The sequence below is a fragment of the Mustelus asterias genome, chromosome 18, assembly GCF_964213995.1.
Source record: "Mustelus asterias chromosome 18, sMusAst1.hap1.1, whole genome shotgun sequence".
NCBI lineage: Eukaryota > Metazoa > Chordata > Chondrichthyes > Carcharhiniformes > Triakidae > Mustelus > Mustelus asterias.
This window is the reverse complement of record NC_135818.1, coordinates 73,875,200-73,889,825: the sequence shown is the minus strand read 5'-3', so window position 1 is coordinate 73,889,825 and position 14,626 is coordinate 73,875,200. Positions and strand designations below refer to the sequence as shown.

Below are 14,626 nucleotides of genomic sequence, written 5' to 3'. Positions count from 1 at the left end.
GAGGGTTTCTATTTTATTAGATAGTATATGTTCCCATTTACACAGATTAATACCAATAGAACACCAGTAAAAGTTGCAAGAGAAATAGGCCTCACTTTAGGCATCATGCTGTCACATATGCAAATATTGGTTCCATTCAAATAAAATGTCCAATGTACAGAGAAATATTAAAGCAACAGGGAAATATGATCAATGTTGCTTCTCTCTTGAATAAAGAATGAGGGGTGACCTAAAAACAATTGTTATAGTTATTAAAAGTTCTGATATAGACTGACAAAGAGTGTTTCCATTAATGAGGAAGAGCCAAGCTGGAAGTGTTCAGTTTCAAAGAATCACTAAGAAATTAAATAAAGAATTCAGAATAAATGTATTCATCTAGAGAGTGATGAAAATGTGGAACTTGCTCCCACATGGATTAACTATTAGGAATGTCATATTATGGAATCTAAGTATTACTTTTTCTGCGTTGCATCTGTCACTTATTAATCACATAGTAGGAAGAACTTTAATGTGACTAAGAACACTAAAACAGAAAATGTCTCTTTTTCTAACTGACACAATTTCTCTTTCATAAGAAGATCATTTTGCAATGGGTTAAGGTCTTTTGGTCCATCAAGCCCACTGCTTCTACATTCTAGGTGCAACTATCTTAGCTCACAAAAATCCGTGTATAATTTTCTTAATCGCTAAATGAGGTGATAGATGTTACCAGAAAAACTCTTGAATTATAATTAAATGCTCCACCAATGCACAATACTATTACAATCAGCAGGAGAGGAGATATGGATTGGATGCTTTAATTGTCCTCGAGATTTATTCAGAATTAAAATAAGAATTGGAACATCATTTTTTAAAATCTCTTCACTGCATATGCCAGTAATAGTAGAATATGGATGCCCTTAAGTTTGTGTAGGACAGGCCATGCAAAATGTACCACAGACAGTACTGAGATGAGTTACTGATTAATAGTTTGTGGCAAGTATTTTGTGTCAAGAGCAGTGCCCCATTGCGGGATTTTTAACATTGATCTGAATTAGATAATCAGCAACTTTGATTAATACTTCACCTAAAGGATGATGCCTCCTAGTAGTAAAGCATTCCTTCACAGTTGCACCCTTCAAACTCTCTGGTGTTGACCTTCTGCCTCAGAAGCAAGACTGTTACTACTATCTATGGAAAACTGAAGTATCTATTGCCGGATGGTTTTGTTGTGCTGATCATCAGTCTGATCAGGTTTACCTGTACCTGTTGTTCAAGTGAACAGCTCTATCCTTCCCTGTCCATCAAGATTTGCCATTTTCTAGGCTATTTGATCCTTTAGCCAGTTATGGACATCTTTAAAAATACATACAGTCCTCTTTTGCTATCTCCTTATCCCAGGAGGTCTTGTCTAAGGGCAGCACGGTGGTGGAGTGATTAGCACTGCTGCCTCACAGTGCCAGGAACCCGGGTTCGTTTGCCGGCTTGGGTCACTGTCTGTGCGGAGTCTGCACGTTCTCCCTGTGTCTGCGTGGGTTTCCTCGGGTGCTTCAGTTTCCTCCCACAGTCCGAAAAGACGTGCTGGTTAAATGCATTGGCCATGCTGAATTTTCCCTCCGTGCACCCGAACAGGCGCCGGAGTGTGGCAACTCGGGGATTTTCACAGTAACTTCATTGCAGTATTAATGTAAGCCTACTTGTGACGCTAAAAAAAATAAATAAATACCTTTGTCTCTCAGGCCATTTTCTCAGGGAGAAATGGAATCATGGCACAATTCCAAAATGTAGCTCCCAATTTTCAGTGTTTGCACTGGGCTTCTTGATTGAAGCAATTCTTCTGTTATTCATGTGGTGTGTTTCTGCTACTTGCTACATCTATCTTGGTCAGTCAGTGGAGTGTGCTGTTACTAGTCTAGATGTGGTCAACAGTGAACTTGTTCCCACTATTGCGGTTGTGGGCATTTGGCTCGATTTCTGGAAGCACCAAGGAAAGAAAATTATACTTTGGAGTGTTGGAAACTTGACCAAGCCACACATGATATGATTGACAGGTTATTATGCTGTATGAGGCCGAGTTGCAGACATTTTCCTGCGGTGAAGGTAGGTGAGTGTTCTACTCTAAGCTGGCAACAGTTGATCCTCCCAAAGCTTCTGGGATTGACCTTTTTGCATATGTGAGCTCCTAAAGTGGATGATGCATTTCACATTGCCCTCACTGAATGTGCAGCTTAGGGTGAGGATGGCAGTAGAATGCAAGACACCTCACAAAGCAAGCCCTGAAAATTGGGAGGTTTTTCAAAAATCTGCAATAATTCCAACTCTCTCTCCCTGAGAAAATGCAGGTGAGCTGAGAGAGAAACATAGACAATATCCCTGGGTTAAAGGAGATATTGTGGGTGCAACATTCTCTCAGTACTGCATTATCTGCTGATGCTTCCAGAACAGGGTATGCGCCTGCAACCTTCTGATTAGTAAAGAGTGCAACTATGGATGGGCAATAAATGCTGCTTAGCTCGCGATGCCCACATCTTGTACATGAATTTTTAAAAAAAACTATTGAGCCAAGCCTGCAGCTTGCACTGCTAGAGAGAGTAAGAAGTCTCACAACACTAGGTTAAATTCCAACCGGTTTATTTGGTAGCACGAGCTTTTGGAGCTTTGCCCCTTCATCACTTACTGTGCCTACCCCAGTCCAATGCCGGCAACTCCACATCATGATTGCTAGAGAGCAGCATCACATGAACCTATTACTCATAAATCATTAATGCAGTAGTCCTGCAAGAACTGGGTCGAAGATGGATGGTAAGACTGGCACTCCAGTGCTTGCTACCTGTAGGACAGTCATCCAGCCTGTATGGGCGGAGGTGGCCTAAATGGTCAAGACCATTTGTCATATTCAAAGGATTGGTAGCATACGTGGCAGTTTTAGTTGATGACTGACTTCAATGGTGCTCATTGTGATGACTTTATCAACTGTCCCGCATCTTGTAGCGAGGAAGAGACATCCCGTGAATTGACAGAGTTGCTTGCGATTGGACCTTGCAAAGATTGGGAGATCAGCTTCCTCACGCATGCTGTGAAGTTGCTGCATTTGTGCCTTAACTGTGCATTAAACTCACTGTGAAAAGTTTGACCTAACACCAGTGTAAGAGCCATTTTAATGAGGGGGGGTTTAAGTTCCTACAATATCAATCAACCTCTCCCATCTTAGACAGGGAAGAATCAGAACTGTGGAATTTCATACGTACAGATAGTAACATTTTCTTGATCATCAGCAGAAGGGGTCAACAACAGTGTTATCAAGTGGCAATAATCTGCTCACCGATACTCAGTTTGGGTTCCGCCAGGGAACCCAAACTTCACTCCATCATAAGGTCAGAGGTGGGGATAGTCAGTACCATTTGTGACTCCTCCAATGCGGAGGCAGTCCGTGTCCATATGTAACAAGATCTAGACACCATTTAGGCTTCTGCTGGTAAGTGGAAAGAGACATTCACACCACACAAGTGCCAAGCAATGGCCGTGTCCAACAAGAGAGAATCTAACCATCTCCCCTCGACATTCAATGGCATTACTATCACTGAATCTCCCACTATTGACATCCTTGAGGTTACCATCGATCATAAACTGAGCTGGACTTGCCATATTAAATATTGTAGCTACAAAAACAGGTCAGAGTCTGGGAATTCTGTGGAGAGTAACTCACCTCCTGACTCCCCAAAGCCTTTCCATCACCTACAAGGCAGAAGTCAAGACTGTGATGGACAACTCTCCACCTGTCTTGATGAGTGCAGCTCCAATAACACTCAAGAAGCTCAACACCATCTAGGACAAAGCAACCCCATTGATTGGCGCCCCATCCATAAGCATTCACTCTCTCCACCACTTACGAACAGTGGCAGCAGTGTGTACCATATGATGCACTGCAGGAACTCACCAAGGCTCATTAGACAGCACTTCCAAATCCTTGATTGCTACCATCTAGAAGGACAAGGGCAGCAGACACATCAGATGACCACTACCTGGAAGTTCCCCTTCAAGTCACTCTCTATCCTGACTTAGAAATATATTGTTATAGCTTCATTGTTGGTGGTCAAAATCCTGGAACTCCCTTCCTAATTGCATTGTGGGTACACATACATCACATGGGCTTCAGTGGTTCAAGAAGGTACTCACCTGCATCTTCACAAGGGCAATTAGGGATGGGCAATTAATGCTGACCTAGATAGCGACACCCACATCTCATGAATGAATTTTTAAAAATAGCACCTCGTGTTCGAGGCTTTCAAAATTTAATTATTAAGTGTTTTAATTTCCCCACCTTTCCGTCTCTTTTTTTCTATCTCTCTTGATCCAATCTTTCATTCCCCCTCTTTATTTTTCTTCCAGTAGCAGATTTGACTTTACTTCACCCTTCTTCACCATTATTCCTCTATTTATTTCTTAATTTTTAAATTCTCATTGGTAAAGGATGCAGACATTGGTAACCAAGGCTTCTGGTGTGCCAACGTCCTCACTATATTGTTATCAGCTCACACTAATGGGGCGGTAACAGCATTGGCAAGCTGAGGGGGAAAGTCAGGGCCCGATATTGTGTGGGTAAGTAAAATGGCAGTCCTTCATCCAAAATGTCTGCCTAACGCTGAAGGTTCTGTTCGGTATGTGGTGAACCATAGTTGGTTACCACTATGAGTACTGAACCATAGATGGTCAGCACTATGGGTACTTGTAGATCTGTTACTGTTGTCACTGTTGGGGTTAGGGTTGGGCTGTTCTACCTGTTGATATTGTTCTGTGGTACACTCCAGTTGGCTCCGCCTACCTGGAGGAGTATAAAGGTCACTGCACTGCCTGGTGACCCTTTAGTCTGGGATTGTATTGTATATAGTATGCTCCATTCTTGTTAGGAATAAAAGCCTTTATTTCCCGGGTACGATCCAGCCTCCCGAGTGATTTAATCGCGCATCACGGTATCCCCAATATTTGCTGGTTTTATTTTAATTTCCAGCATTCACAGTTTCCACTTTATTCCATATATATATATATATATATATATATATATATATATTCAATTAGGCAGGCTCTGTTTGGATGGTTTGATGAGTCTCCACCACAGGCGGGCTAGGGCACCTGCTGGCACCAAGGATGACTGAAGTTACCCCGAGGATATAACAGGGGAATACAAGGTTGTAAGCGTTTGGGGGGTGGAGGGGGTTATGTGACTAAAACAAAATACCATATCACTCCGTTGGAGAAATGATAAAAGTCCAAATTATTGTCCTGGGCGCATGGGTACCATAAACATGTAGCGTTGTGATGCTGTGAATTGGTAACTATTTATCTGTTCCTAATCTCTTGGTTTGAGCTAAATTTCTGCCGGCACAGCCCAGCTTTCCGAAGTTAGGCACTGAAAATAGGCTGTAAATCTGAGCCGATCGCTGCTCACAAAAGCAAAATATTCCGCATGTACCAGTTTAATGCAAATTAGATGTCTGTAATTAGTTCTAGAGTGGTAATTTAGTGCACAAAAATAATTATTCAAAACCTCTTTTTTCCAATTAATGCCCAAGACAGAAAAGTCTGGTTTACCCTTCCTCCCCCCCTCCCTATAGAAAACACAAACACTGTGCTAATATATCATTATATCATCTAAACAAACTTTTAAATAGCCAGGCTGGAAAGAAAATCTTGTAAGCTGTGTTTCATCTGAAGTATTTTTTCACGAAAAGTCCCTGAGTAAGAAGGACATAAGAGCATAAGAGCATAAGAAACAGGAGCAGGTGTAGGCCATCTAGCCCCTCGAGCCTGCCCCGCCATTCAATAAGATCATGGCTGATCTGAAGTGGATCAGTTCCACATACCCGCCTGATCCCTATAACCCCTAATTCCCTTACCGATCAGGAATCCATCTATCCGTGATTTAAACATATTCAACGAGGTAGCCTCCACCACTTCAGTGGGTAGAGAATTCCAGAGATTCACCACCCTCTGAGAGAAGAAGTTCCTCCTCAACTCTGTCCTAAACTGACCCCCCCTTATTTTGAGGCTGTGCCCTCTAGTTCTAGTTTCCTTTCTAAGTGGAAAGAATCTCTCCATCTCTACCCTATCCAGCCCCTTCATTATCTTATAGGTTTCTATAAGATCCCCCCTCAGCCTTCTAAATTCCAACGAATACAAAGCCCAATCTGCTCAGTCTCTCCTCATAATCAACACCCCTCATCTCTGGTGTCAACCTGGTGAACCTTCTCTGCACTCCCTCCAAGGCCAATATATCCTTCCGTAAATAAGGGGACCAATACTGCACACAGTATTCCAGCTGTGGCCTCACCAATGCCCTGTACAGATGCAGCAAGACATCCCTGCTTTTATATTCTATCCCCCTTGCGATATGGGCCAACATCCCATTTGCCTTCTTGATCACCTGTTGCACCTGCAGACTGGGATTTTGCATCTCATGCACAAGGACCCCCAGGTCCCTCTGCACAGCAGCATGTTGTAATTTCTTTCCATTTAGATAATAATCCAATTTGCTATTATTTCTTCCAAATTTGTAGACATTGTAGAATACAGATTGCACAGGGTTAGTTACGTTCAGCCAGCGTGCATTAGTGTTCGTTTCATTAGCATATTGGGCGGGATTTTCTAGCCGCTCTCGCCCCGAAGCCGGAAATTCTAGCCTGAGGTCAACGGCCCTTTGCATGGTCTGTGTCCTGCCGGCTACGAATACTATTGGCGATGGTTCCCCTTGGCGGGCGGGACGGGAAACTTCAGCCCATAAAATCAGGAGGAATTTTCCCAAGTTTTTCTTGAATTTGGACCGCGGGATATTTTGCTCCCTCCAGGAACGGGCGTGATTAATTTTCCGATTCAGTGTTCCCAAGGGACACTTTCATGGATTCAAAGGTCGTTATGGAGCGATAGGGCAAGAATGGGCCTGAAATCAAAGTTCTAAACTGTGGGAGGGTTGATTTTAATAAGGTCTGATATGATTTGGCCAGAGTGGACTGGGAGCAGACACTTTTAGGTAAATCTGTGATGGAACCATGGGGCGTATTCAAGAGGAAACAGGGAGAGTACAGGGTCAACATGTTCCAATAAAGGAAAAGGGTGGGGCCAACAAATCTGGTGAATCCTGGATATTGGGGGATAAAGAGAAAAAGGGAGCTTTATGGCAATCATCGAGGGCTCAAAACAGCAGAAGACCTAGGGGAGTATAGAATATGCAAGAGGGAACTTAAAAAGAAAATTAGGAGAGCAAAAAAATGGGACATGAAAGGTTACTGGCAGGTAGAATAAAGGAAAATCCTAAATTGTTTTACATTAAGGGTTCTAGGGTGGCAAATTGTGTGGATGATAGCCTTAGATTACAGGAGGATATAGACAGGCTGATCAGATGGGTTGATCAGCAGCAAATGGAATTCAATCCGGATAAGTGTGAGGTGACGCACTTGGGCAGGGCAAACAAGACAAGGAAATACATGATGAATGGAAGGTTCCCTGGGGAGCACCAAGGATCAGGGGGACCTTGGTATGCATGTACACCAGTTCTTAAGGTATCAGGAAAGGTGGATAAAGTGGGTAAGAAGGCATACCGTGTACTTGCCTTTATTAGCCAAGGCATAGAGGTTAAGAGCAGGGAGGTATGCTGGAACTATATAAAAAGTTAGTTAGGCCACAGCTAGAGTATTGTGTGTAATTCCAGAATCCACATGATAGGAAGGATGTGATAGCACTGGAAAAGAAGCAAAGGAGGTTTATCAGCATGTTTAAAAAAATACATTTAAAAAATGGCAGAGAAGTGGCAGATGGAAGGCAATGTGGAAAAGTGTGAGGTTATGCACTTTGGAAGGAGGAATGGAGGCATAGACTATTTTCTAAATGGGTAAATGCTTAGGAAATCAGAAGCACAAAGGGACTTGGGAGTCCTTGTTCAAGATTCTCTTAAGGTTAATGTGCAGGTTCAGTCGGCAGTTAGGAAAGCAAATGCAATGTTAGCATTCATGTCGAGAGGGCTAGAATACAACATCAGGGATGTACTTCTGAGGCTATATAAGGCTCTGGTCAGACCCCATTTGGAGTATTATGAGCAGTTTTGGGTCCCGTATCTAAAGAAGGTTGTGCTGGCCTTGGAAAGGGTCCAGAACAGGTTCACAAGAATGATCCCTGGAATGAAGAGCTTGTCGTATGAGGAACGATTGAGGACTCTGGGTCTGTACTTGTTGGAATTTAGAAGGATGAGGGGGGATCTTATTGAAACTTACAGGATACTGCGAGGCCTGGATAGAGTGGACGTGGAGAGGATGTTTCCACTAGTAGGAAAAACTAGAACCAGAGGGCACAATCTCAGACTAAAAGGATGATCCTTTAAAACAGAGATGAGGAGGAATTTCTTCATCCAGAGAGTGGTGAATCTGTGGAATTCTTTGCTGCAGAAGGCTGTGGAGGCCAGGTCATTGAGTGTCTTTAAGACAAAGATAGATAGTTCTTGATTAATAAGGAAATCAGGGGTTATGGAGAAAAGGCAAGAGATGAAAAAAATATCAGCTATGATTGAATGGCGGAGCAGACTCGATGGGTCGAGTGACCTAATTCTGCTCCTATGTCCTATGGTCTTATGGTCCTATGTTGCCTGGGCTGCAGAGTTTTAGTTATGAGGAGAGATTGGATAGCCTGGGCTTGTTTTCCTTGGAGCAGGGGAGACTGAGGAGGGACATGATTGAGATGTATAAAATTATGAGGGACATAGATGAAGTAAAGAAGATGAAACTTTTCCCCTTGGTGGAGGGATCAATGACCAGGGGGAATGGATTTAAGGTAAGGGACAGGATGTTTGGAGCGGATGTGTGGAAAAACCTTTTAACCCAGAAGGTGGTGGGGATCTGAAACTCACTGCCAGAGACATCAAGGGGGCGAATTTTCCCAATCCACTCAAACCAGCTTCCCACTTATTGACTCTGTCTTCATGCATGCTTCGGAAAAACAGCCAGCATGATTAAGGACCCCATACACCCCGGATCTTCTTTCTTCCACCTTCTTCCGTCGGGAAAAAGATACAAATGTCTGAGGACACAAACCAACCGACTCAAGAACAGCTTCTTCCCTGCTGCCATCAGACTTTTGAATGGACCTACCTCGTTTTAAGTTGACCTTTCTCTACACCTTAGCTGTTACTGTAAGACTACATTCTGTACCCTCTCCTTTCCTTCTCTATGTACAGTATGCTTTGTCTGTATAGCACGCAAGAAATAATAATTTTCACTATATCCGAATGCATGTGACAATAATAAATCAAATCAAATGCAACATATTACCTTACTGTTAGTAGGTTTTGTACATTGCAACAGTAGTACTTCGATGGCTGTAAAGATTTTGAAGCCCTGAGCTCACACAATGTGCTGTATAAATGCATGTGACAATAATAAATCAAATCAAATCAAAATCAAATGTGGTCCACAAAGTGAACATAGTAATCTCCATCCTCAAATCCCAACATGCGCTCCGAGCAAATAAAGCTCTGTGTCGGGAGAGAGAAAACAGGGAAAAATGTTACCAGCAGTTGGGCAAAATAATGTGTAATGTGTTGTCAGCTGTGGCTCAGTTGGTAGCACACCTGTATCTGTGATAGAAGTTAGTGGGTTTACATCCCGCTCTCGGGACTCAGGTGTAGTATTGAAGCAGTGTTAGGTTCACAAATGGTGCTGACCATTGTGCAATCATCAGTGAACATCCCCACCTCTGACGATGGAATGGAATTTGGGTTCCCTGGCAGGCATTGGTGATGACCAGTTAAAGCAAGGTTTCATCTTGCCATCTTGGGTGAATGTTAGAAATCCCAGGGCACCATTCTGAAGAAGGGCAGGGGAGCTATCCACACTGTCCTGGGCCAGTATTCATCCCTCTACTAATGCCACTGAAATGTTTTTATTTCAGATTTCCAGCATCTGCAGTATTCTGCTTCCATTTCACTAAAATGTTATCACATTGATGTTAATGGGAGTTTGCTGTGTGCAAACTGACTGCACTGTTTCCTAAATCATAACAGTGGTTACACTTCAAAAGTACTTCATTAATTATACGTCACTTTAAAAGTTCCTGCGAGGCATTATTTAATGCTGGCATTTACTTTCTTTCATTGATAATCCAAGCAATAATGGGCCTGGCAAGTTCTTTTTATTTAAAAAAAAATCCCTTCATTCATACCGATTTTACAAACCAAAGAATAAGGAGAATTATTGTTGGGAGCTACCCCATGGCTTAGTGAGTATGTCTCTGCATGGTGTGGTGAGCAAACGTGGACATGGGGTGGCATGGTAGCACAGTGGTTAGCACAGCTGCCTCACAGCGCCAGGGACTTGGGTTCAATTCCCAGCTTGAGTCACTGTATGTGTGTAGTTTGCACATTCTCCCCGTGTCTGCGTGGGTTTCCTCCGGGTGCTCCGGTTTCTTCCCACAGTCCAAAGATGTGCAGGTTATGTGGATTGGCCATGCTAAATTGCCCCTTAGTGTCAGGGGGACTAGCTAGGGTTAATGCATGGGTAGGGGTAGGGGCTGGGTGTGATTGTGGTCAGTGCTGACTCGGTGGGCCGAATGGCCTCCTTCTACACAATAAGATTCTATGACAAGGACATCTAGAGCTGGTTCCATTATCCATAAATTGGTTGATACCAACTGCACCAGAAGTCATGGAACAGTTAGGAGCTACTGAGTTAGGAAGGAGAAATGTCTTAAATGCTATCCAGTGACCCCCTGCAAGAAAGCCTTCACATGTGGACAGGGGGTGAGGAGAAGATTAGGAGATTAGGAGAAGATCAACGGTGGTGACCATGAGCTCCCTCCATCACTCACAGTCGTTCATCGTCTATGCTTAAACATGCGGTGGGTGAGGTGATTGGAACCTGAAACGTTGTACTCCTACATGACTCAGTGTCTTCAGAAGGAAGAAAATGAGAGTGGAGGGGAGGGGGATTGAATAATTACAGCGTGAGATAATGGGCTTAGACGCTTATTTTAAATGGGTCAATGCCTCCGCTAAAATGGTAAGAACGTATTTCAGATGAATACGTCTTGTGATCACACCTTTTATTTTAATTCACAAAGTAATTTAAAGGCTTGGTTTTGAACTGAATCTTTCAAATGATATTTGGGTGTTTTCTTTGTCGAAACAGTCCTGATGACAGGAGAGAGACAGCTGGGTGGAGTTGCCAGGCCTGACATTAAGAGGGGGCGAATTGGCAACAACAGAACTGCAGTGTACTCAGGGGGAGGCTTGATTTTGTTATTTGTTATATGCTGTAAGCAGAGTTGTTTTGTTAGTGTTGAGACAGTAATAACTGAAGTGTTGTCTCCTGTAGTGTGATCTTTACCTGATGTTACATGTTTCATAAGCTTGTTTGTGCAGCAGTGGTTCCCAGCCCCAGGCGCTGGGTGAATCTTTTTTTTCCCGACGCTCTCCTCTGTGGCCTGCAAAACGGATTTAAAACAAAGCTTCTAAACTCGCGACAGCACGTGTATTAGGATTTTCGCACAGTTTTTCCGGCCCTGTCAAGGTTTTTGCTGACTGTTCCTTCCCATCCCTGTCACGTTGGAGATGTCCCTCCCGGGTTGATGACAGTTTTGAAATCCTTGCTTTCCTGGTCCTACCTAATGATGAACTGGTGCAATACCTGATCGCCACCATTACGTGCTGTTTGTGAGCCATATAAATGCTTTGGCAGCTCCCAATGGCGGAAACTAGTGTTGCAGTGTACAACATCCTTCTCACCGCTGTGGTGCAGCCCCAAAGGAACAGATCTTGTGTAAAGGCCAAATACTGCGGATGCTGGAATCTGAAACAAAAACAGAAAATGCTGGAGAAACTCAGCAGGTCTGACAGCACCTGTGGAGAGAGAATAGAGCCAACCTTTGACTCTATTCTCTCTCCACAGATGCTGTTGGACCTGCTGAGTTTTTCCAGAACTTTCTGTTTTTGAAACAGGTTTGTGCCTGACCTGAAACTGAAATACCTTTTGGTCCTACCTAACTCGCTAAGTACTTCTAACATTTTCTGATTGTATTTCACACTTTCTGCAGTATTTTGCCCTTTGGTAATTCTTTCTCTGGATTTTGCACTGGTGAAGTTCAACTATCTGACTTGACAGCAAGTATTTGTCTGACTGAAGGTAGAGCACAGTTTTAACATTCTGTATCATTTCCCTTTTAGCCTAATTTAACTTGTCTGGAAACGCTGAATCTAGGTCGTAATCCACTCCGCAATGAAGGAATCCATAGACTTAAAGAAGCACTGATAGCGAATCGATCAGTTATACGTTTAGGACTGGCAGCGACAGCAATAACTTGTGAAGGTAACGACTAGAAATGCTGTGTGAAGTTTGCAAGGTGGTGGGGAGGGGGAACTACTAGGGGGTGCGCTGCGGTGTCGTGGAACGTGCTTGAAAGTTATCAGTCAACGTTTGCCGTCATTATCCCTTTGAATCTGACCTGAACATTAGGATTTAGCACAAGCTGAGATTGACACTGGAATCCTGAAGTTACACTCTGTCGCTCGCTGCTCTGCCACATCCTGTACTGTGGAATCCCCAGAGCCCACAATCAATGGCATCACTTGATGTGGCATCGCTTTTAGAACCTCCATAAAGATGTTGATCGGAATTTTACCACCGTCCACGCTGGCGGGATTTTCCCATCCCGCCGCCGTGAATGGAGATTTGGCTGGGTGCTAAATTCTCCGACTTCGCTGCTGTGGTAGTGTAGCATGAACGGCATGTAAGATCGCACCCGTATTCTTTGTTCAGTGACATGTAACCCGGTTTTTAACACGAAACGGAGTAATAATTACTGCAGAACAATAGATCTAGCTCTGAAAAACTAATCTGGACTATTGTGAAATATCGCCATGAGAGTTAATTACCTGGTTTTTAATAACCTAGATTTCTAAAATAATTGCATATTTCAAAAATCCCTCATGATATTTCAGCTTTAAATTCAACCAATGTATGTGCCCAAATCTTTATGTCATTCTCCATAAAACAACCAACTGCACATCAAAAAGTTAAAGTTCTCACCACAGAGATCAGTGTTTGCAAAATCTGAGCTAGTGAATATTAAGCTAGGCCACATATAGGGTGAGAAGAATTTTTTTCATTCATTTTTGGGACATGGGTGTCGCTGGCTGGCCAGCATTTATTGCCCATTCCTAGTTGCCCTTGAACTGAGGCCATTTCGGAAGGCAGATGAGAGTCAACCTGCTGTGGCTCTGGAGTCACATGTAGGCTAAGGTCGGCAAATTTCCTTCCCTAAAGGACCAGATGGGTTTTTCCAACAATCCACAATGGTTTCATGGTCATCGGTTGATTCTAAATTCCAGATATGTTTATTGAATTCCATCTGCCGTGACGGGATTCGAATTTGGGTCCCCAGAGCATTAGCTGAGTTTCTGGATTAATAGTCTAGTGATAATACCACTCGGCCATCGGATCCCCTAATCTAGAATCCAGCAGCCTTAACTACATCTCCATAAATGAAGAACTATCTAGTGCGTAGGCTTTGATTTTTCTGCTTCTATGATAAATTGGTTCACATTATAAGTTACACTTGTCTCTCGCCAAAACCTATTAAGGAAGCAACACTCACATTTACAAATGCTGAATATACATTCGTTCAAATTATTTAGCTGTTTTTCACTTTTAAAAACTTGGATTCAGGGAATTTGGATGCAAAAACTGTTGACAACACATAATTTTGGAATGCAGTGGACGAACTGCATTCTGATCAATGTGCCCACTAATTTAATTTTTTTATAGTGCGTGACTGGTTCATTTAAGTGTGTGGGGCCCTTTGCATTTATTTTTGTGTGGCCACACATGCATAGTAACTTAAAGCACTGACTTGTACATGGTCTGCAAGAGAATGTTTGGTTTACTGTATTGCTGTACGAGTGGTCATGCAGCTTACAGGGAGATTGCCTTCTCACCTATGACTTACCTATGACTTGAATCTGTATATCGAGACTTCCAGAAGGTGTTTGACAAGGTGCCGCATAAAAGACTGATCCAGAAGGTGAGATTGCAGGGGATGAGGGGCAGAATACTAGATTGGATTGTGGATGGGCTGACTGACAGAAAGCAGGGGGTCAAGATAAATGGGTCCTTCTCTAGCTGGCGAACAGTAGGGTGCCGTAGGGGTCAGTCCTCGGACTTCAACCATTTGCAATCTATATAAATGGTCTGCAAGCAGGGACAGAGTGTAACATAGCAAAATTTGCAGATGATACTAAAATACGTGGCAAAGCAGGCAGTGAAGAGGAGATAAAGATTTTATAGACGGATATAGATAGGCTAGGGGAATGGGCCAAAATTTGACTGATGGAGTTTAATGTGGGTGAGTGTGGGGTTATCCATTTCGGCTAAAAATATAGAAAGGCAAATTATTATTTAAATGGAAAGTGGATTCAAGATGCAGAGGGATCTGGGTGTCTGTGCTCATGAATCACAGAAAGTCGGTGTGCAGGTACAGCATGTAATAAAAAAGGCAAATGGAATGTTAGCATTTATTGCAAAAGGACTGGAGTATAAAAGTAGAGAAGCGCTGTTGCAATTGTATAGGGTGTTGATGAGACCACCTCTAGAGTATTGTGCCCAGTTTTAGTCTC

At 43.0% G+C, this 14,626-nt stretch overlaps 1 protein-coding gene across 1 annotated transcript in view; it reads left to right on the top strand.

The window, feature by feature from the left end:
• Window positions 1-14,626, top strand: part of LOC144506772 (protein phosphatase 1 regulatory subunit 37) — a 46,982-nt gene that overhangs the window by 29,952 nt on the left and 2,404 nt on the right. Inside the window, exon 8 of the mRNA XM_078233131.1 lies at window positions 12,179-12,320. Coding sequence (XP_078089257.1) covers window positions 12,179-12,320 — 142 coding nt within the window. The remainder of the gene's footprint in view (window positions 1-12,178; window positions 12,321-14,626) is intronic.